Below are 25048 nucleotides of genomic sequence, written 5' to 3'. Positions count from 1 at the left end.
CAGCTTCTCCAGCCTGTTACCACCAAGGGAGCTGGGGGAAATGGGCTTATAGATGGAAAATAAGACATTTCCTCATGTCTTTCTCCCTCCATCCTGCCAAAGGCTTCAGGTCAATGCTGTCTGAGCTATCAAAGCCTCTCTTCAGCCTGTGGCTTGTCTTCTGGGTTCCTTCTTTCTTTCCTAAGGTAGCACAGAGTCACAAGATAGTCTAGGTTGGCAGGGATTTCTGGAGCTCATCTAGTACAACCTTCCTGTTGAAAGCGGGTCTGAGATTCGGTTCTCCAGTGCCCTGTCAAGGTGGGTCAAGTATTTCCAATGAGGGAGGTGCCACCACTTCCTGGCCACCATATCTATCTTCTATTCAGACGGAATTTCACCTGCAACACCTCGGTCCTGTTGGCTGTTGTTCTGTCACTGGGCGTCCCCCATCTCCTCTACAACTACCTCTAGCCTGTACCCTACTCCTGTCGTCACCGATACATGGCCCCATTTACCTCGGGTGCTGCCGGGGCATTCTGCTGGCTCTTGTAATTCCTCTCACCTTCTTTGATGTTAGATTCCTTCCGTTTTTATTTCTGCTTCCTTATTTTTCTTGCTTAATGGTACAAGCCCTTAAATTAGCCACCTCTTTGCGGTTTTAAAAGGTAGATCAACAGCTTGGTTTTGATTAGGTTTCAAGAATGTTTAATTTCTCAAATTGAATGAGTTGTTTACAAAGAAACTAGACCAAACTGAGCTCCGGCTAACACGTTTTCTCAAAGAGGTCCTCCCTGAGTAACTGTCCTTTAGGATTTAGTAAATTTAGTCCCTCGTTTGTCTTGAATCTTTGGAACTCTGAAGCTGCCTGTGCTCGTGGAGGTGGTCTATGACACCATCATTCCATGGTGGCGATTTCACAATCCCAGAAGCTGTAGATTTTACATGTCATAACAGACACAGAAAAGGCTGAATTTAAGAGCTTCCCTGAAAGCAGACTGTATCCCGCTTGGAACCTGGAGCTGGACTAAGGTAGGAAGCTGTCATTTACTCTGTCATTTCAGAGTAAATTTCATTGATTTCAAATTTTTGGATCGAATTAGAGGCACAGTATTTCTGGTCTGGAATATTTTTCTGCCGCTGTCTTCTTTAATTTTTCTTTAATCAAAAGTGAAACGAAGAATTGTTTCACTTTTCTGCTCAGAGAATGTTGCAATGCAGTATTTCAACATACAGAATTTCATTACAGAATCTTTAGCAACTAATTTCACGTTTTCCCCAAAGAATATAGATTTTGAAAAGAAAATATTTATTTTACAGTAGTAACTGTTAAATAATTTTAACATGACTTCTTGTAATCTTTTCTGAGCAAGATGGGCTCAGAGAAGACAACAGTGAGTTCATTTATACATATATAATCTTTGATCTGCTCAGGTGGTTTTAGAAGCTTTGAGATGTTCTTAACTCAATCAGATTTCCCAAGGTGAAGACAACAGTGGAGGAGAGAGTAGATATGAAAAAACACTTAGCCTGCAAGTGAACTAGGGAGCGGGAAGCGCGATGGAGCAGCCTGGAAGGATTCACAGCTGCCACGTTCTTACATCTTGCAAACCAGCTGAAGAAGCGAGAACTCCATTTTTGCTGGTGGAGGGGAAAATCACACACCCTTGAAGGTACAAAAGTGTGGCTGTTGGCTTTGCCCTCCGCAGCTGGCTGGTCACTTAAAGCCTTGACAAGGAATGACTCAGTTGCACATGAATTTTCCTTCTGCTTTAAGTTCCTTCTAAGTAACATTAACAGATGCAATGAACAAGACTTGCCACTCAGCTCGGTTCTTTTAAAAAACTTCCCTTTATTCTTCACAATTTATTCCTCTCATCCTTGAAATGAAGAGACAGGTACATTCCCTGCACGGGTGCATTTACATATCCTCACTCTTACAGTTTGCAGAATATTAAACAAAACCCTTCAATATATTAAATAGTAAAAAATTAATAGCGTTTTTCCTCTGCTTTGAGGAGTTGAAGGATATTGCCGTGTTCAAAACACCAGTTATTCATCCAACAATTAGAGAATCTCAAATTTTGTTATGCAGCAAGAGATGTTTTCGGTTGTATCATTCCCATGGATTTTCCGAGACACAGCAGTAAATCCGAGTGAAAACAGGACAGTTAAGGGAAGCTATTTTCTAGATACGGTATTTAGTTGAAATCCCAGTTGTATCAATGCATACAGGAATTTTCCCATTTAATTCACTGTGACCAGACTCAGCATTAGCAATATTAAGCATCATTTTTGTTTATGAAATAATTCATAAGCAACATTCCACTGTGCTCTGAAGCATCTTTACCTGAAAGCTGAGATTTAGAAGCCATTATTCTTGTCAGTCAAAATATTTTGCATCATTCTGGTCTTCCCTTCATTAGACTTTGACAAAACCTGGAATATTTTTGACCAAAGCAATAGTGAAATAATTCTGTTGAAACACACATTTCACAGTCGGCTTGAGACATCTAAACCAGCAGTATCCTTTAGATACAAAATAGATAGTATCGTTGTGCACTCACTAGTCAGAAATACGTACAGAAACGTCGTGAAAAGTTGAGAATTCAGGTGAGTACCTTCAGAATTTAACTGCTACTGAATTCCTTCAGATAAAGGTGCACAAAACGGTGTAAAAAAGCAATTTACCGGTTGGCTTCCCAATGCTTTCAACTACACTTCTGTGCACTTGCAGAAAAAAATATTTCAATTAGAATTAAAATAGATTTTAGGTTCTGAAAACACGAATAATGCAAATCAAATGCTTTTTTTTTTTCCCACTAAGTGGCAGATTAACCACAGAACTCACAGATCTCTGCTTACTGTCGGTGCGCGTACAGATGGATCTATGCCGCTCTAGTTTTTTATCAGATAATAAATACACGTTTTGACAATCTACGACAGAGCCTGAAGTATTTATGGAGGAATTAGGCAGTATTTCATCTCGCGATGAACAGAGACATGCTGTCCTGCTTAAGCCATGCTGTAAGAACTCAGGCACGGTCAGCATAAAAGAATCTTTAGGACCCTTGAGGTACAGGGACGCGGCCAGAACACTCAGTCCCTTCCTGTCCTTTTCTTACTCCTCGGAACCTTGAATTTTCTGAAGAGCGATGTCAGCTAAGCCAGTCTCGCTTTCCGCTGGACTTTCAGGATGTGGGGCTGGTGCCTCCGTCTCTTTGGTAAATTCAGGTTCTTCCCCTCGGTCAGGAGCGTGATTTGGATCCGCTTCTTTGGTAGCATCTGGCCCAGGATCAGACTGTTCTTCACTTGGAGAACTGCCCTCTACTGGTTGCGCTTCATCTGAACAAAAGAGAAATCGCATCCTCAGTAAACGCTGAACTCGTCTGCAGGCAAACGTTTTTATTGTCGAAGAGCAATAAACACTAGGAAACTTTGCATCGGTTACCAAAGTGATTAATTTAACCAAGCTTCATCAAAAAAAAGCCTTAAGACACTACAGTTCTGCCTGAGCTGCCGTAAGATTACTCTGAAACTAACCCCGCACAAAGCTGTCAGTAATTTATCTTTAATTTTGCCATACTTCTTTTTAATACGTATTGGAGCACTCGGAATGCTGTGGTTGTAGAAACCTGTGTAACTCCAGCATCAAACCCCGCATTTTAGAAAGTTTATAGCATTTGTAAATGGAAAGACCAGAACTCCGACAAACGCAAGTGTGCTCTTAGGTTACAACTAAGGTTTTTCTTTCAACCTCAGCTGTTACAGATTTTAAGACCTGTTACTGGTGTTCCTCGTGGTGCAGTTAACGCAGCGTTGGTTTCAGCGAGCGGACTAGAGATCCTAACCTTTCTTTTGCTTTTTTTCTTGTTTCCTTTTTTCTTTGGCAGCTTCTAGTTCTTGTTTCTCATGAATTTCCTTCAGGGTCTTGCAGACTTTTTTGTGGGTGAACCAGTGTATTTTCTGGCAGTTCTGGTCGCAGTACATCACCTGAAAGGTACCAGAGCTAAAAATTCATCTTCATGTACTAAAAATAAACAATATTTTTGCATTTTATAGTGTACCAAGTTACAGCTCTCTATGTATATTACTTAGTGGTATTTTTAAGCAATGCGTAAGGTCATGTGGAGTGATTCTAACCTATATAAAACTCTATAAAGAATAGTTCGTTTTCTTAACGCTGACCATACAGAAATTTTACTCTTAATTGTTAAACATACACACTTGGAATTCCAAGTACTCCTACTTGGGAATTCCAGGCACCTGTCCCAGAAGTAGCTGAGCTTGCACGTTGTCAGTGCAGGAATACAAGCCATTCCTCACACCTCTACCCAGCAAATAGTCAAGCATTCAAAATCCTCAGCACCTCAGTGGCACCGGGTTTTGTGATTCATTATAACTAGTTACGGATTCTTACCATTTTACATACGGAACATCTTTTGTCTGCTCCCTTTCCCCCGCAAGTTGTACAGAATTCAGCATCCACAAACCCCACTTGGCCAGTAATGGCTTGTGTAAGGACAGAGAAAGCTGTAGGATCAGAACCCTGAAAGGTGAGAGGAGAGGCGGGGAGGAGATTAAAAGACAACACTGTCATGAAGAGGGACACCTAAGCGAAAACCAAAACAAACAAGCATTGCAAGCTGCCAGCTGCAGCCTCTCTGAAGATGCCCTAGCAGCAAGAACATAAAAATAAATTGTGGAACTTCAATTAACACCCACAACCTAACATTTACACAGTTAGGTAAATTCTTGTGTATAAAGTTAACTTAGTCCTTCACTTCTGTAGAAGGGAGTGGAGCGATAGGATGAGGGGTAACGGTTGTAAACTGACAGAGGGGAGATTTAGGTGAGATATCAAGAAGAAATTCTTTGCTGTGAGGGTGGTGAGACACTGGAACAGGCTGCCCAGAGAAGCTGGGGCTGCCCCATCCCTGGAGGGGTTCAAGGCCAGGCTGGATGGGGCTTTGAGCAACCTGGTCTGGTGGGAGGTGTCCCTGCCCAGGGCAGGGGGGTTGGAACTCGATGATCTTTAAGGTCCCTTCCAACCCAAACCATTCTACAATTCTATGATTTTTACTCTGTAAATTATTCATAATACTATTAATGAACTCTGTGTTCTTTACACACTGTCATCCGCTTGTAGATCACACGCAGCAGGTCTCCACAGACGGGTCTCTGTGCTGGCACACAGAAAGATACTTTGCTTGTCACCGAAATATTTTATGCTCAATGTCCTCAGATACCACAGGCCAAACAGTCACAACTCACAATCGTCAAAACAATTCTTTGCATGTTATCATTTATATATTATTTGCAGTATCTTCCCCATGCAATACAAGCAGGAAGATGTAGTATATTTTACTGGTAACCAGAAATTACGACTATTCTTTTGGACAACAATGTAAACATTAGAGGAAAAAAATCCCAAGTTGCTCAGGCACTAAGTAAATCCTTAAACTGTAGGACTGCCATGGAATATGTGTGATCACAACCTACGACAGTGCTGAGATGCCCTGACGGAACGCAAGTACCGGTTGCCTTCCAGACAATTAAAAATGTATAGCATCTCCTCCTTCCCGGTTCGGCGTAATGGAGAGAAATCCATTGCAACCGACTGTACTTCTCTAAAGGGAGAAGGCAGAAAAGACTGCAAGCTCCGCTAAGAAACAAGGGACGGGAAGGAAGATGTTTACTCTAAAGCCGGTCTTAATGCATCACCATGGCTCGTGTTTGTTTTTCTGGCTCAGACAAAGAGCAGGGATGGCATTAAGCCTCGGGACGCTTTAGGAGACTGGAGCCACTTAAGATGGAGGCTATTTTTAATTCACTCAGCATAATCCAAACACGTCACTAAATTGTTCCATTTCCCCAGTGTTAGTGCATGTAACATCTAGCTCCCAGAGACCAGAGAGATCACTCTTAGTAATGAGTAACAACTCTCGTGTAAGATTTATCGTAACTAATTAATAGCACTATAACGAGGAGTGTGTTGGCAAAGATGTATGAGCAAAACCAAAGTTAGATTTTTTACCTGTAATTTTCATTTCCTAATTTAGATACACATTTTACTCTATATTGCATCCTCGTGCCTCTCTCTGTGATAAAAGGAGCTTCACAGAATGTTTTCCCTTTTCTGCCAGCATACATTACCAACTTCTTGTGTGTACTAGAAATGCATTAAATCTAGGAAATGATTTGATACTAAATTGAATTTAGACATTGTGAAAAAAGAGCGCGAAATGGGTTTCAGCTGTGTCTGAATGTACAATTTGTGAAAGCAAATTGGCAAAGGAAAATTAAATACACATCATAGAGTAGGAAAAGAAAGCTCTGACACAGAAACAAACTGTTCCAATTGTCTTTAAAAGCTGAGGTATTTAAGCATTCATCATGGGCATCGGAAAAAACTACTAGTTGAAGTATTTTAGAGCATTTCCCTACAATATGTAAAATAAAATCCCAGTTTGCCAGAAAGTTCAGGGACATTCAAAAACCTTCGCTTAATATAATACATTGCAGAAGCTGGGAAACAGAAGGATGGCTTAGTTTAAACTGAATTTACTGTGCCAGCTGCTTAGAAAGTATTTTCTTGATAGGAAAAACTTACTATTTCAACAGGAGCGATACTTCTCACCAGCTGCTGGAGCAACGTAGCTTCACAGTACGGAAACTTTCGGATGCTTTCTCGAATTAGCTTCTCTTGATACACAGGGAAACCATCTTTATCTCTCCCTTTCAAGAGACTAGATTTTTTAAAACCGAAGTCAAATAAGAAGTCACACAGTAAATGGTCAAGAACAAATACCCAGCGCGCTGTAACTCTCCTCCTGACCCTGTCCTCTAGCAAATTGTAGAGAAGAATTCGAATGCAAAATTATTCCACAACCTCAAACGTAACAGTGTTTAAAATGCAAATGAAATTATTTTTATTCTAATGCACGGTCATTTTGAAATATAAAATAACTAAATGTATGCTCTGAAACCACTCCTTATGAATTCAGCCACACAGAGAAAAATAATCACCTACAGGTAGACCAGTATCTGATCACACTGAAGTAGCAAAATGCCTTGTTTTGTCTAAAAATGAGCATTGTAAAAAAAAAAAACCACTGAAGAATACACATTACCTTAAAATACAAATTCTGCTTTACTTATGCTTAACAATGTGTTCTAGCCCTGATGCTTCTCTATTTATCTGGTTGGCTCCTACTTTTTTATATGGATCGCTGATGAACTATTTGATTTCAGTATGTGAAAGCTGACTGCGTTGTTTATTTTCAGCATCGCACAGAAATCTGCTGAGGTCTCTGGGCAATGTGGTCCTTCTAAGAGCCAGGCCATTAACTGATACTTAAGATCAGGCAGCTGGTTTGGTAACTCTGAGGAGGTTCCGAAGATCCAAGTGATTTAAGAATCCAAACCTCAGCCAGAGCCAGGGGGGATTTGCAGCTCTTGGTTGCTTAAGTGTTTTGGAAAAAAACCTCTCCCCCTGTCTGACTGCTGGAGAGTAAAATAGAAATATTCCCAGATGATCCATACTGGACATTGAGAAATCCTTTTTTTCAAGCCCATCGCTCCCCTTTTTCTCCACTACACGTTGCTCTGTGGTGCTCCATGGTGTGTGTGTGAGACTGCAACTGGGCACGGCCTTTATCCCAGACAATCCAATCTATTATTACAGTTGTCTTTCTCTGGTACCTGTAAAGCAGCTTCAGGCCTCTCTGTAGAAATACGTACCTTTTGATAAATCCATCCAGTTTATCCTCTCGCTCTTTTAAGAATGTAATACATTTCTGGAAGATGCAACTGATGTAGTGCATTTTCATAGCAAGTACTTCATTCATATCTTTCTGCTTCATACATTTCTCACAAATCAGATCCAGAACCCTGTAACATTTCTGCAGCGCTTCTACTTCGGCCAACAGAGGGTTCTCTTTCACCAGCAACACAATCTATGAGAAAGAGTGAAGAAAATGTAATCCGATTAGGAACTAATAGTTTTTCAACTTGTGCATTAGCATTAAAGGTTGTATAGCTCATAGTAGCCAAATCTCAGTGGAGTTTCTAATATTCTTCTACTTCCACCTTGTGCAGCCTTCCCCTTCTTTTTTCAGTCATTATTTAGTATTACTATTTAGAATACTGTAATTCACAGTGCCCATAAAAGAAACATTACAAATTAAGACCAGTATTGAAAATATTATGGATTTTTCCAGAATAAGAACCTGACGAATCAAAACCATTTCAAAAGAAACAGTTACACAGACTACCATAGGCTGTCCTAAAATCCCTTTCCTTTCGAACACCTAAAACAAACGGGACTTGTATGATTTAAGCAGTTTCACAGAACACATTGACCTCACGTGCTCTTGAAACGCTTCAGGTAGACTAATAAAGCACCAAATTAACCATTTGAAGAGGAAACTGTATATTCTACTCATTAACTTATCTGCCAGCGGTGCGTTACTGTGTGTATGTACTGCAGACACCTGGCTGGCAGCTGCTGCCAAACTCCCGGCTTTGAATGGCAAACCCGAGGAACCCGGCTTTGAATTTAGGTGTATTAATTGCACCGAACTACACTGGAAGAGCAACCCATAGAACACATTATTTTCAGCAAATATAGTGGGAAGTAAAAATAAACATCTCTTTCCCATACTTTCAGAGCCAGCAGCAGTAGATGTTACTATGGTGAACCAGGGATGGAGGCAGGAAGATACGTGCTGAGACAAGCAGTGAGGGAACGACGAGATTTTGTTAAGATGGGAAATTGTTTTATGTTTTCATTTCAAGGGGGGGAAAAAAGAGAAAAGCCAAACCCGAAAGCTATTTGTGGCTATTGATGTGAAAAGTAAGAACCTCTCCACTGAGAGGTGTTAGTTCAAGAACGCGTTGTGTCTATAAAGGATGAAATAGCTTCATTTCTGAGTCGTGTCTAAATGCTGAGCCCGATTCTGTCTCGTTTTCAGAAGCATCTGAATGAATGGATAACGCTTTTGATCTCAGTTGGACTCCGAAGGGTTGAACACTTTGTGACATAAAGAAACAGTTCCCATGCCAACATATACAATTTACATATTGCTTCACCTTAACAGGGTGCATGTTAGTTGTAGTAATAATTTTATGTAGAGGCCCAGCTAATTTTACTGGCAGTTTTGGTTCTTTGTCTAAGCCTTGTGGTTTGGTGTAGTAGTCCAGCCTTTCACGCGGGAAGAAGTTGTTGATGACAGTCACACAGTCATGTTGACCTACAGGCACACAAGAAAAAAAAAAAAAATCACCACTGAAATGAAACAGTAACAAAACAACAACAAAAAGACCTAAACCCAAATCAGATCTAAGCAATACAGGTGAGAATTACCCACGCAGAAGCTGAGCCCGATACGCTTTGCCGTTCTTTTACGTTCAGTAGCTGTAACTTACTGACTCCCAGCAGGGAATGACTTCCTGAAATTCCATTTTGGGAACTCTATGCCCTTCCCGCGTCCTTTTTCCCTGCTAAGCCAAAGCTAAGAGAATGGGTTTTTCTCCCCAAACTTGCGTTACACTGGTAGTGTCACACCGGGGTTAAAATTTCTCAGGAAAAGTTCTCTCCACATTGTATTTTCAAAAATTAACGACATTTGCGTTGGGGCTTGTTAGTTTTCAGACTGAAACACACACTACTTTATTAACTGAATGCAGGAGAAATGACAAGAACAGAGCGTGCTTAAAATTTACCAAAAAAAAAAAAGGACTGTGATGAAAGTAAAAAGATGAGAGAAGTTATACCCTCCTCTTGTTTGCTCTATCTGACAAAATGATGGATTACTTGGCTAAAGGGAAAGTAAAATTTAGCTTCTCTAGTTCAAGACCGCATTCTTTAAATTGATTGATTTATCTTGGCGCTGATCCTGTGAATCGGGAGAAGACGACAGAGCCAAGCAAATTCCAGCATTTAAAACCCTCCACTGTTTCGGAAGAGACTGTTCTAAGCTAATGGAGCGCAGCGTAAGACAAATGACAGGGGAAGAAGTACCCTCGCTTCCCACACACAGACAGATGAATTAGTGTCGATTGGACAGAGAATAAAAAAGAACAGGAACGGATTCCAACGTTCAGACTTTTACAGAGCAGCATATCTCAGTATGCCTGAAAATATTTATCCGTTCTTAGTGACGTGATGAGATTTTAAACAAGAATTCTCCAAAATTGTGTCGGAGATAACATTCCCCATTCACTATTGACTGAATTCAGCATCACATTGGAAAAGACTCTCCAAATCCAAAGTATAATTAATGGGAGTTGACTTCTCTGACATATTAAGTGAGTAGGGTTTTGCTGCCCAAACCTCGAGTAATGGCAATTTTTTCCTCTTTAAAAGACCAGAATGAGATACGATTGAAATTGAAACTGCACCAACTCACTGTTCAAGGAAGTAAATCTAAATGCCAAGGTAGGCTCTTGAATCCAGAACACCTGATGGACTCGCAAGAGAGTTCTCAGACACTTAAACAATATGAGAAGGTTGCGTGCAAGTGAAAATACGGGTCTTCATTTCTGGGTTTTGGGAAGGTCATACGGACAGAAACAGCCCAGTCATTAAAATGACTCCGCTTTTTCTGGTACTATTTTATCACGTGTCCTTGCTAGAAGTAGAGAAAAAAAATGGTATATTTGGGAACATTAATCCAGGAATCTCCCAGCACTCTCAAGATGGGTTAAGGATGAAAAAGGGTTTAGGAAAAAAAAAGACGAAAGAAACGTAACAGCAGAAAAACGCCCTTTTTTTCTCAGGATCAGACCTACTGGAATGCCAAATCTTTTCTCTTGTTCTAGTCAGGTTCGGGTCAGTCAGTAACAGGAAAAAAAAAAAGCTGAACAACTGTGTCAGTTCAGAACAGGTCATTAAATAGCGTTTCTCCGATAAAAAGCATCAGAAACGAACGTTTTACTTCTTTAGGAATTTAGAAAATGGTAAGAGACTTTCACTTTACCCACGAAAGCAGCCATCTGAGCTGCTGTCCTTCCCACGGAGTTGACAACATCAGTCTCTGCTCCAGCCTCTAACATCATCCAGGTGATTTCTTTGTTTCCTGAATTTGGGGGGAAGATACAGGGAATGAAAGAGAACAAACCACAACTTGTAATTCTTTACGTGAGTGAATTTCTTAAAGCCCAGGAATAACACTGAGGGAAATGAATGTTCTTCATGTTATTATTTTAAGAATGGATTGAGAGAAAGGCACGGTGCTGCCTCCTTATTTATGGTTCCAGAGGGTCAAATCAAAGTAAAAACTAAATCCAGGCAGGGTATAACCCTCCTCTCTGTAATATACATTAAGCTCCCTGTGGAGCTTATGAGAGTCAAATACATATAACTAGAGCTTGGTCCCTCTGGACAGCAATATAGAAGCAAATTCTACTAATCTAGTTTGACACTTCAACATTTGCTATTCTAAGAAGAAAAACAAATCCAGTGCTATTATGTAGCAGGAGCACAAGAGAAGGGAACAGATTGTTCCTCGATCCACAGCGGGAACTGGGTGTTCAGACTGGGCTAAATACCAAGTAAAATGAAGCTAAAATTTGATGGGAAGATTAGATGACTTAATTGGTGCCCTTCAGAGACTAATAAGGACACTTGTCACCACTCGTGCTGGTTCTGCTTTCAAAGCTATTCTTACTTTAAGAGTTTTTGCGCATATGCTGAGTACAGAAAAGCGAATATAAAAAAAAGAGAAGGGGTTGGTGGATGGAAACGAATGTTTCTGATTCAGAAACGAAGGCGTTGTGTCAGTAGGGCTCGTGTACCTTTTGCACTCACAGATAACAGACCTTAAAGTCAACATTCAGAAGCGTTCAAACCCGGGATGACAAGTTAAAAGCTCAGCTGTGAGAAAATGGTAAAAATCCAGTATTTTCCATAAAGCTGCAGTCATTTAACAGCCTCTAAGAGTTTGTTCCCATCTGTGTGCTGCAGCTCTGATATTGCTCAGTGCCACACAATGCTGAAATTTCCCAAATCCTTTTACCAAAGTTTTAGCAGAAAAGCACCCCGATGGTCCAGTTCAGATCCACAGACACACATATGCCTTTCTCTTTTTATACTTACGATGAGAGAAGGCAGAGTTTAAACTCTACCTACTATGAAATCTTACTTCCCTAGAATCTCCTTTTTGGGAAGACGCAAGTGGTCCAGTAAAGAAGATATAAATATTTATATATTAAATATATTAAAATAAACTAATATTAAAATATAGGATAATATAATAACCTAATATTCCCAAATCTAATATTTTCCCCCAAAGAAACAATGTTTTTTATGTAGTGTCTTTTTCTCACTCAAGGAAATAATTGTTTGCTTCATCGGGAAAAAAGAATGGCAAGAGGAAAGGTGCAAACCACCACTTGAGAGAGGAGAAAAACACAGCTATAGGCGCTCTCATGAAAAAAAATCTACCAAGAGAGAGAAAATAAATGTGAGAAAAAAATATTTTTAAAACTTACCAAATACATTTCTAAATGCCCACAAGATAATTGTAAAAATAATGTAGGAGAAAGGCAAAATTTGAAAAAATACTGAATTAATTTACAAGCCTCAAATATTACTAAAAGCTACCGATTTGTAGTCCTAAAAAAGGTAGTTTGGTTCAGCATCTTTTTCAGTATAACACAGTATAATTAAGCAGAACGTATCCCACTGCACAGGAAAACCGTCACAGGAGACTGAATTTTGAGATCCGTAACAAACAGGGCAAAGTATGGATAGACTATATGCCTCAAAATGCTGAACAAAATCAATTTTTATATGGAAAAAGATCCCAAGCCTGAACTGTAGCGCTCCTATTCCGCTGTCCTGATGATTCTACTGGTCTTGACGCATTCGCGTGGTTCACATAAGTAACAGTAAACCTGAGTAATAAAAAGGTGTTGACGATTTCCTTTAAAAAATTTAATTCATGGCAGTGAACTCAGTTTAGTAAGAGGTTACCTGAAAGTCCGGCGAACATCAAGGCGGTGTATCCGTGCTCGTGTTCGTTACAGTTAACGTCAGCCCCGTGTCGCAAGAGCAGCCTGCACATCTCTATCTTCCCCTTGTAGGCTGCGTGCATCAGGGGGGTCATGCCATGCTAACGAAAGACAGAGGAAGGAAGCAGCATACAATTAAGGATTAGTTATATCTCTTCATCTTCATACCACTGATAATTTCTACTTGAACATACATATTCAGTGTAACTACCAAAGCCTCCCATAATATTTAAGTTAGCAACAATAAAAAAAGCTCACAGAATCTTCATGAAAATATATGGTTACCAACACGCAGTAGATTTTCCGTTCCCCTGTCGCTTCTGATTATGCTGTGCTATATACTTGAAAACAGACCAGTGCTCAATAGATGAAAACCATTTACTGCCCATTTGTCACTGGCCTTCTGTATAAGACATTAAAGACAGCTAATGCTTCTACTAGCTGCAAAAGCTTATTTTAGAAAATACGTTAGGTACCTAAGTTATTTCTTTTTTACCCACATTATATGATAAGCAACAAGAAAATCAGAAATAGGCTCTCGTTGTTTTTGCCACTGCAAATATTTGTAGTTTGTGAAACCCATTTTGCTCATTTTTAGTCATGATTATTGGTAATCGTGCTATCCCCCTCTCTCCCATTTATCCACCCTTTTGGTGTCGCGTCTGCGATGTTGTATCAGGCAAGGCTCCGAAAGCCCCTGTGAAGATGCACAGCTCTAACTAGACTCAAACAGCCACACGGTCCCAAAGCTTGCCTTTTGATAAACGGCACCAGTACAAAATGCATTTGGCTCCAGCAAGGGAGGCATTGAGTTTTTATTAGTCGCACTGGTGTAATTGTAAATTCAAACCCGGGCAAAGCCACAGGGAAATTTTCCGGACTCGGGGGGAATTGTTGGTGCAGGGTCTGTCCCTCTCACAGGGCAGGGAGAAGCACAACTCCGAGAAAATTGCACGACGTTCCGCTTTGAGAATTTGATGCACTTTTTCCAATACACTGTTTATTTTCACTTAACATCCAGTCAGGATTCCCGTTATCAGCCAAGACACGGTAATTGCCGAAGAACGTTCTCTAACGCTGAATACGAGGGATTGTGCTTTAGTTTGTCCCCGAAGGAAAATCAAAATGGCATTTTCTACCTTTTTTTGCAGGTTAAGGCTGTGTGTATGAATACGCTCATGTACACCATTACTGCAACTCTGTAAACACATGGTAATGGGATACTCTGAAATAATGTAATTCTCACTGAGCCTTAATGTATTTCTTGCTTCAATTTACGCTAGAATAAAACCCAGTGGAGTTAAATTTGTCAGTATAATTTTCAAAAATTTCCTAAAGGTGAAGGCAATTGGGAAAGATAAAATTATACAATTTTTAACTATTATATTTTCATTATTCCCTATCCTAACTGAAAACAATAAAAAATTATGACTTGATGCATTATATTTTAGTAACCTGAAATATTTTTGTAAACGGCAATATCAACTGCCATAAAGGAAACAAAAGATCAGAAGAGAGCACTTCACAGCATAAAAGAGATTTATCATTGGTTTTGCTAGGTTTCATTTATGGTCCTATAAAGGTAAGTAACGGCTTTCTATCCTCATATATAAAATCTGTTATATTATATGTTATGTTGACAGCAATTTTTATGGGCCAATCCCAGTCTGGAGCCATAGTACAGATTTGCCTCCTTTAGTAGCACAGAAAAGGGGATATGAACACAGTGAGGTTTTGGACTGGAGAAGGAACCTTAAGAAAACAATGACTTCAAGTTTGGTTCTATCTTGAATGCCAGTTGTTTCAATTAAACAATCTGTCTGAAGATTACAGGACAAAGGAAAAGGTTGGGGTTGGGGTTTTTTTTGTCATCCCCTCCTCCTGGGAAACTTTTTTAAAAAGTCTTTGACTAACTTTTGAAAGTGTCAGGCTGTGGCGTGGATCAAAAAAACGTATGAAGCAGAAAACGTGGACAGTTGTTACAAAAGCTGACAGGGCTTGGTCTCCTGTATTACGCCCCTATGCAGAAACTGAGACAAGTGAAAATGCTCTTCTCAGGGTGAACATCAAAGACAGGTCCAGCAACAGTCTGTTTTCTGGCAGATGAGGTTTGGATTGTCAATACAACATACTTAAAAGACTAAACTAGCAGACAGTTTATTAAGCACCCACATGACAGATTATTTCTTTTTCCAGCATAGAACATAGGATGAAGCATCCATTTTCTAGCAGCTACTGTGTAACATTCTTCTGTCCAAAAATACAGTCTTTTAACCTCATTCCCTAGGACAAAAATTAACCTTTCCCCAGTTTCTTGTTAACTTTGCAGGCAGCAAAATTAACACCTCCCATCTTCTGCAGGGCTGTAAGTATTCCCCGTACGTGTGACTGTACAAGGGGAACAGAGTTTGCAGCGCCTCTAGAAATTGCTTGGCACCACCCTTCACCAGGTTCTTCAGCTCATCAACCAGCAAGGACTCCCTGGCACAACGGGGCTATGCCTCACGGCACAGCCAGCCCAGCTATGACACACCACCCTTTCCAGTTCCTGATGCTAAAAACATACCAGGATGGGATTCCAAGGGCTAAGCTGACCTAATGCTGCCGTGGTAGGGGAGCCAATTGAAGAAAAAGAAAAAATACTACAGGTTCAGTGGGCTGAATCAGCTAAGGCGGCAAAAAAAGAAGGGAGGCAGAAGGGGCAGATGAGTACCAGAACCAGGCAAGGGTTGGACTTCACTGCCCAAAGCAGGGCAAGAAGAAAGCAAGTCCCTCTGTCCATCTTTAGCCCCTGGGAGAGGTGGAGGATTCTACAGGATGCACAAAAAACAAATTTATAAGGCTCATAAACTGGAAAAGTAACCTTCTGCCTTCTAAGAACTCTGGAGGAAGTTTTCACTGTTTCTCAGCCTTCATTGACCAGAGGAATCGGGGAGTGTGGGGTGCCTGGGGAACAAGAGTTGGGACAAACAAAAAAAATACCCAGACCATCTTGCATCCCGGTGACCTGTGCATATTTGGCAGAAAACTTACTATACTGTGGGCATTTAAGCACTCCCGCTGACTGTATGAAAAGAGACAAGAAGCATGTATATTTTTAAAAGCCATTGTTTTGTGGATAACACACTGATGAAGTCGCCACATAGACCCGTGCTACTCAAGAGAAATGAGGAATCCAAGCGGACCCAACATTTCCAGTGTTTTACACTTCTGCTCACTTCACCCTTCTCCTCAACCATGGAAACTCGGTCAAGATGTGGCACACATCAGCTGGGTCACACTGGAGCAGCTCCCTGAGCAGGAACTGGGGGACACTACAACACTGCACATGTGAATACCAGCTACCTAGATAGTGTGGGGAAGGGCTGTCAAAACCTGAGCTGAAAACTACTGTAAACACTCATACGTTGACAGTATTAAAGCACCCACCTCTCCCTATCCCAGCCCAGACAGGCCAAAAGAGTTGGGGTTGTTCACCCCAGAGAAGAAAGGCCTGTCTGGAGCCTTCATTGCAGCCTTTCAGTACTTAAAGGGGGCCCACAGGAAAGACAGGGACAAACTTTTTAGCAGGGCCTGTTGTGATAGAACAAGGGGTAACGGCTTTAAACTAAAAGAGGGTAGATCTAGGCTAGATATAAGGAAGAAATTTTTTACACTGAGGATGGTGAAACACTGGCCCAGGTTGCCCAGAGAGGTGGTAGATGTTCCATGTCTGGAAACATTCAAGGTCAGGTTGGACGGGGCTCTGAGGAACCTGATCTAGATGAAGATGTCCCTGCTCATTGCTGGGGGTTGGACCAGATGACCTTTAAAGGTCCCTTCCAACCCAAACCATTCTGTCATTTTGTAATGAGGAACCCAGCCCCACGTTAACATGGAGAGAGTGCCTTAGCTTATTTTTTAGGTTCAGGCAACTAAACCCAGTTCTATTCATTCAGAAAATTACAAACCAAACACCTTGGTTGAAGGTTTGGCTTTTATTTGAGACAGTATTTGGGAAGTTACTACAAAGGAAAAAAAATGATGCAAAAAGAGCAGGAATACTAGTTGATGTATGTATTCAAAATCAACTCTCCTAAATAAGAAGGAAGAGCACTAACCAAAATTAGATCAACTCATTAAGACTGGTTCAGGCAGGTATTTGGGACTGGACTGTAAAAATGTCTCTGATTTTTAACAGAAATGGTCCTGAACGCTGCTAGTCTAGAAATACATCTTGAATTTTCATTGGATGAAAGCCTTTTTAGAAATTTCACCCTTAAAGCTTTTGAATAAGATCACCCTTACCTACCTTAAACTTACGGCAAGCAGGATTTGGAAGGTAGTCAACAAATACACGCACAAATAATTTTAGCTATAGCTAAGTCTGAACTAATTAGAGTACGAAATACTGTTCAGTGAGTGCCGATCAGAGCTATAGTTCTCCTCCTTTATAGTCATCCTGCTGAGCTGCTGGTTTCACATATGTAACACATTAGATTCCTCTGATGATCTTTCTGTTCATCTGCAGCGATGAAAAGTTAAAGTCTGCATCAGTCAGCGACCTGAATTGAAACCAGATAATTCTTAATAGCTGCTGGATTTTCTTTGGTTTGTGTATCTTGAAATAGCACGTAAAAACCATCAAAAGACAGAACTCTCTCTCCTCAATAAAGGCCAAGGACCTGGGCATTTTCTGCTAGCACAGGAAGTTCTCACTGGAATAACGAGACAGATTAACTGAGAACCCTCCACTGAACATAATCAGCATGAGGAAAGCTACACATCCCTCATACACTAATAAACAGGCTGCTGCTGTAATTCCCAGAAAGTATTCAGTTCTGCAATTAGCATACAGAGTGGACTGTTTCTAAAAGACGTATTTTATTACAGAAGTGAACAGCTGAATTACCAAACTACAGGAAAAAAACGTAACACTGCTAATGCCAAATGATACTTCTGTGTACAAGAAGATGATAAACGACCTTAAAGCTATTTTAAATATAGAAAAACTGTGAAGTCTTTCCAGGTCAAGTCTCTCTGCTTGATCTGCAGAAAATAAGGGATTGGAGCACCACAGCCCTCCTTTGCAACCTCAACTACCACCATGACTGGAGGAAACTTCCACAGCTAGAAACCCCATGTGTTTCCTCTAGACTGCCTTTCCCTAATAATCTGACAGATCTTAGCCGCACCCTGCAAATGGATGGAGTTAAAAGCCAGCAAACTGCCAACGTGAAGTCACACCACTATGTACAAGCTCTGTGCTCCCAGGGGAAAGAAAATTCCTGAACACTTTCTTCCATACTATGTTTCCAAATTAGCAACCACTCCCATTTAAAATAGGACAAAAAATGACTATGCGGTGTGCATTTAAATGAAAAATATTTGTGTTTTTTGCATCCATTTCCCATCTATTTTTCCTAATATTTTGGGACACCTGAGCTTAAATGCCCCTGAATTTTAGAATTGCTGGAGTCAAGCTGTTAAAGACAAGTTTTGTGGAAGAGCTACGTATTTCTATTTTCATAAAGACAGTGATTAAGCCTAAACATCTTTTCTTTCTTCAACTACCTAAATCCACAAAGAAACAACAAAACAATTGGTCAAAAAGGACACTGGGGAAAAAAACAGGACTGTATCTGCTGGATATCTACAACCTTCTGGAAGATGGGCATCTGTGAAACTAATTTGAATAAAGAGGTCTTACTCTGCTTTTAAGTAGGGCACTGAAGATAGGAGGAGGTGAAGCCTAAGTCTTGGCAAATGGGCAGGAAAAGCAAATAGACTTAGAGAAGCGGTATTTTATTTTTTAAATACATGTAACAACAGGAGAAGCAATGCTGAAACACTGTGTCCAGCTCGTGCCTACATTTTTGAAGGAAGAAGCTGAAACAACTGGAAAGGACTCAGCAGAGAGTCATGGTTATAGCTCAGTTACTGAAGAAACAACTTCATGCATAATACTTAAGTCAATGCATTTCAAAGATGTTAAAACGTTACGTGGTCCTTGTCTAAAGGCACATAGAGAAAAGACTGCCAACTGCCAACAGGATTTAATCGAGAAGAAAGTAGATCTAAGCAGTTAGAATATATGGTCAAACCAAAAATAAAAGGGATGCCTTATGTGTTTATTTTTTTAAATCAGGTAGTGCAATAAGTAACAGCCTGCTACTGGATCCTGTGCATTCTCCATGTTTGCTGTACCACAAACAGAAGAGATTTACATTAAACCTGTGCTCATTCTGTGGATTCTCTCATGTAAAAAGGACTTTAAGGAAGGAAACGAGTTCTTAGTTCCCAACTGAATTGTGCTCCTATTTTAATATCTAAGCATTCAATTTTCAGGGCTCTGTTTCCTCATTTCTTAACATTAATAAAGTAAGTAACAGTAGTAATATAAATAATAATGTGAATTTCAGGATAAAAGCTAAGGCCACAGAGGAAGAAAATAAGACCCGATTCATTCAAAGCAGTCTCCAGTCATGGCAACGTTGAATAACAGATGAAGCTAATGTTTAACGGGGGTTTCACACACTCTATTTAAGCATAGATACAGAAAACGGTTTATAACAGAAAAACTCTGTAAGTTGATGCCAGATGACTGACGGATTAAGAATCCTAAACACATCTGAACCCTTTCCTGTTCGATATCCATCGTTACACACCACTCTTGGGGATAAAAAGGGCACTGCAAGAAGTGCATTGCACGAACTTTAAGCCTTATGTGCCTTGGGTGTATTTGGTCAGATGCAAGCACTAGGCAAGTGTTGTTAATACTATTTCTTCTTTAACGATAGCCTGAGGCATAACTCAGTTATGGTTTCTATTAATAAACCATATCCTCTCAACAGTAATCCTGCACATTGCGCTAATACTGCATCAAGGGTGCAGTCGTTCAGCACTTACACTGCAAGAAAAGCTTTTAAAGGAGAATAAAGCACACTCGCAAACATACTTACATTGTATTCTGGGTTCCTAAAGTTTACTGGAAAGCTTAGTTTGACTAGTTTGTCAGAAGCTTGTTGAAATTCATACATTAGCAATTAAGGTTTAAATATTTAACTGTATTTAAGAACAGTCAGAAAATGGATCCGTTGGCAGCACAAAAAAAAGCCTAACAGTATTCCACAAGGATAACCAGTACAATAAGCGATAATTTTTCTTCACTCAGCGTTCATGAGACCACATCTACAATACCCTGTCCAATTTGGGGCCTTCCAGTACAACAAAGACACAGCTGAAGTGCAGCGAGTTCAGCCGAGTACCACCAAGACACGGTGGGAACTTTAGCACTTGTGCAGTGAAGAGAGGCTGCAGGAACTAGGCTTGTTCAGCCTGAAGAAGAGATGACTTTGGTGGGACCCAACAGGCACCAGTGCCTGCAGGAAGATCATGGAGAAGACAGAGCCACACTTTGCAGCTATGGTGGCAGGAGGGCAAGAAACAATGAGCCTAAGTTGAAATAAAGGTTCAGACATAAGGGAAACACATTTTCACCGTAAGCACAGTAAGGCAGTGGAACCAGTTTCCCAAAAATATTGACAGGATAAAGCACAGAGCAACCTGATCTGAGTTCAGAGCTGAAGCTGCTTTGAGGGGGAAGCTGAACTACAGACCTTCTGAGGTCCCTTCTGGCCTGAATTTCTCAGTGATCCTATAAAATGATAAAGTTGGGAAAAACCACAAATTGACATTTCAATTTATAAACACCACATTGATCTAACACGCATGGTGGGCAATTACTTTTGCTTCCATGTTACACTTCATATTAACGTTGCACGTTTTAGAAAAACACTGTAAAGAGAACGGGAAACAGATATGAACATCACACAAGGTCCCTTTCTCCACAAACTTCCTTCCATCTCCAGGTAGCACTTAAGGATTTTATCTTCTACCTATCACATCTGTCTCTACAAGCGAGTGTGTTTTCTGCTTCTGACCTCGCTGCTCACTCTCCGAGTATGTTTATGGTTCTGCTTTGGGTGACAAGATGCAGGCGTGAGATGGGGACAGGTATTCTTTACCCGCATCGTCTGCTGCTCTCTAAGCAAAGGGACTCCAGTCCTTTGGTGGAGGTAACAAGAAGTCAGGGAGCACCCCTCCGTGTGTCTCGCTGCAGTGTTCATCTTACCTTACAGACACCAAAGCTCATGCTGGAACTTGAGAGAAAATACAAACAGCGTAGAACCTTAAGTAATACTAATCTTTAAACAGTCTTTAAAAAAAAGTAAGAGCTCTTCAAAGGTTCGTTATTCATCTGCAGGCTGGAAATATCTTCAGAATAGCTGTGATTTCCAGGATTCTGTATAGCAACGTTACTTAAAAACAAGAAGGCCTTCAGACCTAGTATTTTCCTTGCTAAACCCAGCATAACGCTTGTACACTTTGGCTGTACCTCATCCAAGCAATTGACACGGACATTCTTGCTGCCCAGTAGCCTTCCAGCCTCCTCGGTGTTTCCTTGAGTTGAAAAAAAAAGAAAAAAAAAAGACACAAAGAGAAAAAAGAGGGGTGAGAAAGGGAATATATCGAGAATCAAGAGGAAAACGATCAGTTCCATTTGTGATTAGAGTCAAAATCTTTGTAGATTAACCATCAATAAATCAATCACTCTTAGTGGAGAGGCTTAGGAACGAACAGTGCTCTGTTCTAGAAGCTAAAAGCCAAGAAGTCACAACATCAAAGAGTAGTCTGTGAGCATGCGCTAGAAGTAAACATCCATTTTCTGTGAAGTAAACTGATCTACACACACACACAAGAACAGGACACTACTACGTCTCTTCATAGACAGCACCAGAACAATTCTGAATGAGTAATACGATACTGAGCATTTTAACACATTCTGTACTTTCACCTCTTTTGGAGCATCTTATGCCTAAGAGCTATCTAAATTCTCACAAAAATAAATTGTCCCATTTCAAAGATTTTTCTGGTCTGAATGAAATAGGCTTTATCATTTACTCCCATCTCCTTTCCTGTTTAAATTTGGAATTTTCAACGTTGCAGTTCCCAGGTGCACAAAAGTGGAAAGAATTTGCATTTGGTAACAGAGAACAGAGGAGGAAAAGACAAGGACTGAGGTAGCTTGATCACTGACATTTCTAAAAATTGCCAAATGCATAAATAGACTGAAGTCTGGAAAAAATCTGTGCAAGGAGAAATAGGCCGTAACTTTGTATTTTTCAATTTGCTACGAGAATCCTTTCAGCTAAGCCACAAATCTAAGAACCTGATTTAAAGCCCATTGAAGGGCTATTATTCAGTAGCGGCTTCAACAGGCATTCAAACAAATCGAAATAAAAGAACATTCAAAGAGACTAACTTTGGGGAATTAAATTTATTGCAAATTAACAGAAACTTCTGATCACTGATTCAGTCATAAGCAAAGCTCTTTCAGCACTGATGTCCTTAATAAAAATAAACATTACATCCTTCATTTTAATGATAGGCTTCATGTTTATCTTCACTATATCACAAGGAGGTGCTCTTCCAGCAAATTTTCAGCAAAGCAGCTCTTGCAACTTCAGCTTTTGCTCATTTTCTTTCAAAAGAGTATTACAAATACTAGGATTAATTTATTTTCATAAAGCTTTTGGTGTGGTTTAACTATACTAAACAAATTTCTTTAGCCATTTTTTAAAAAAATAATTATTTTCAGGGAAAAAGTCACCTGAGTCATCTCACAAACCTGATAAAGACCCAATAAAATACACTAACTGACAGTCAGGGCACTGTCAACTAGCCTACTGTCCCAAACATACAGATATATATACATATATAGGCATCTTAAACATGTGAGAAGCTTATTAGGACCCGGAGTAGTTCAGAAGGGCATCCCAGCAAAAGAAGCAGCATCAGAAAGAGCAAGCCTTCAAGGGTTAATCTTCAAAGTAAATTTTAATGCAAGTAAGGTAAAGCAAAGCAAAGTTGCATTTATAAGTTCAGAGTTCTGCATGACAAAACACTGAAGGTTTTCCAAACAAGACACTAAACTGGCGGAAGCCAAGACTTCTAGAGTTGGCCAGAGCCAGGCTGGAGCCAGGCTCTTCATAGTGGTGCATGGTAGGAGGCCAAGAGACAACAGACAGAAGTTGTGAGGAAAAAAGAAGCTTCAGACTGGATATAAGGAAAAACATTTTCACTATGAGCCCAGTAAGGCAGCAGAAGAGGTTGCCCAGAGACACTGCAGTCTCCATCCTTGGAGTTCAAAGCCTGATGGGATAAAACCCAGAGCAATCTTGTTTGACCTCACAGCTGACCTATTTTGAGGAGAAGGTTGGCCTAGAGACCTCCTGAGGTCCCTTCTAACCTGAATTATCCCACGACCCTAATCATAAGCATCAGGTAAGTTAGATAGAAGTGTCTGCAAGATGAAACCTGAAGCTCTGATTAAAGTGAGTCGATCAAACTGATTCTGATTCACAATAAATTAATTGCTGACCGTTCTATGCTTGTGCCTCTGACACAGAGAATATTTTAATATAGTTTTGGGGCTTCTCTCTCAATTATAAATAAAAATTTTATGGGTTCAAATTGCCTCAAAACTACGTATAGAAATACATGGAACACATCTTTTCAGTTTATCTCCAAATAACAAACATCGTTCATCATTTTCAAAATACCGTTTGGAGTATAACTATTTAGACAGGGCTGCGGAATTCACATTGCTGGACCGTGAAATCCAACTGTTAGGAGAAGCATGATAGAAAGCCCCCCAGCAATAAGCATATGCGCCACATAACATGGTGAAACCACAGTGCTTACATGAAACACAAAATAAAACAGTAGAAGGTACAAGAGGCGCACAATACCCTGGACAAGCTCAAGTTCTGTAAATTTAAGAACGTCCTGTCTGCAAGGACATCCTGGTCTGGCAAGAACACGTAGGAAAAACCTGTAACAGGCTGAAGAACTGGATTATCCCCAAGAACACATTTTTTTCCCCCAGCATATTAACACAAGTCAGTAGATAAATGTCAACGCCCGTGACTAATACGGACGCGCACAAGGAAGACAGAAGTTTTCCTTGGCAGAGTTAGACCCTCACAGCTGGGCTTCCCCGGTCCGAACCGAGCAGCACCGCGCACCCCTCCACGCCCGGCCCCTCCGCGCTCCCGGGAGGCCTCAGGCCACGGCCAGCGGGAGAGGAGCGGGCCGGGCTCTCCCCGCCGGGTGGGGGAACAGCCTCTCGCCCCGCCTGGCAGAAGGGGGCCGGGGCCCAAGGGCTGGAAGGCAGGCAGGCCGGCCCGCATCGCGGACCCCGGCAACGGCGACCCGAGGAGCCTTGCCCCGGCCGCGGCCCGCGCCAGCGCGGCCGGTAACGACTCCAGCGCCCCCGCCGAGGGGCCGCGGCCTGCCCTTCTCCCGCCGCCGCTAACGCCGCCGGCTGCGAAAGCAAACCCTCCCTGGGTACAGCCGGTGGGGCCGGTGCGGCGGGGGCGGACGGGCGGCCCGCGCGCTACCAGGCCCGCCGGAGCTGCCACAGGGCCCGTCCCGCGGCGGCAGGGCAGGGCGCAGCACAGCCTCCGCCGAGAGGGGCGCCGGCGGCAGCCTCACCAGGCCGCGACGAGGAGGGCCAGGCCCGCCGGGGCGGCGCTACCGCCCACCGCCGGCGAGGGGCGAGAGCCGAGCCGGGCTCACCTGTGGCGATCACTCCCAGCAAGTCCTTCTCCTCCGGGCTCAGGTCACCTCTCCTGGGGGGAGCCATCGCGCCCCCCCTACCTCCCGCAGACGGTAAGGCGGACTCGGGACGGTGCCGCCCGGCGTGGCGAGCTCAGCCCGCTGGCGGTGGCACCCCGGGCCCCGCAGCGCCCCCCGCCCGTCCCCTCCCCGCGGCCGGCCCGCCAGCACCCGCCCCCGCCCCGCTCCTCATGGCCGCTTCCTCCCTCAGCTCCGCCTCGCCAGGGGCCGGCCGCGGGGAAAACCATTCTCTCCACGGCGTGGGGGGGATTGTGTGCAGGTCGTCCCCCTCTTCCGACTTCCCAGCTCGGCGCTGCCGGAGATAAGGAGACCGCTCCTCTCTTCTCCCTCTTTGTGAAGTTGAGAAGCGGGTTTTGCTTTTCCTTTGTCCATT

At 41.7% G+C, this 25048-nt stretch overlaps 1 protein-coding gene across 1 annotated transcript; it reads right to left on the bottom strand.

Annotated features, from left to right (window-relative positions):
• Positions 1–1815: 1815 nt before the first annotated feature.
• On the bottom strand, positions 1816–24801 carry ANKMY2 (ankyrin repeat and MYND domain containing 2). Its single transcript, XM_074150519.1, has 10 exons — positions 24616–24801; positions 21371–21435; positions 12956–13094; positions 10959–11057; positions 9070–9230; positions 7720–7934; positions 6590–6725; positions 4397–4525; positions 3828–3969; positions 1816–3321 (listed from the first exon to the last, which is right to left on the bottom strand). Exons 1-10 carry the CDS (start codon positions 24680–24682, stop codon positions 3098–3100), a joined length of 1377 nt encoding a protein of 458 aa, XP_074006620.1. The 5' UTR covers positions 24683–24801; the 3' UTR covers positions 1816–3097.
• Positions 24802–25048: the final 247 nt, after the last annotated feature.

Source organism: Numenius arquata, chromosome 7 (genome assembly GCF_964106895.1).
Source record: "Numenius arquata chromosome 7, bNumArq3.hap1.1, whole genome shotgun sequence".
Taxonomy (NCBI): domain Eukaryota; kingdom Metazoa; phylum Chordata; class Aves; order Charadriiformes; family Scolopacidae; genus Numenius; species Numenius arquata.
Note: the sequence above shows the minus strand (reverse complement) of the source record. Positions and strands in the feature narration are given on the sequence as shown.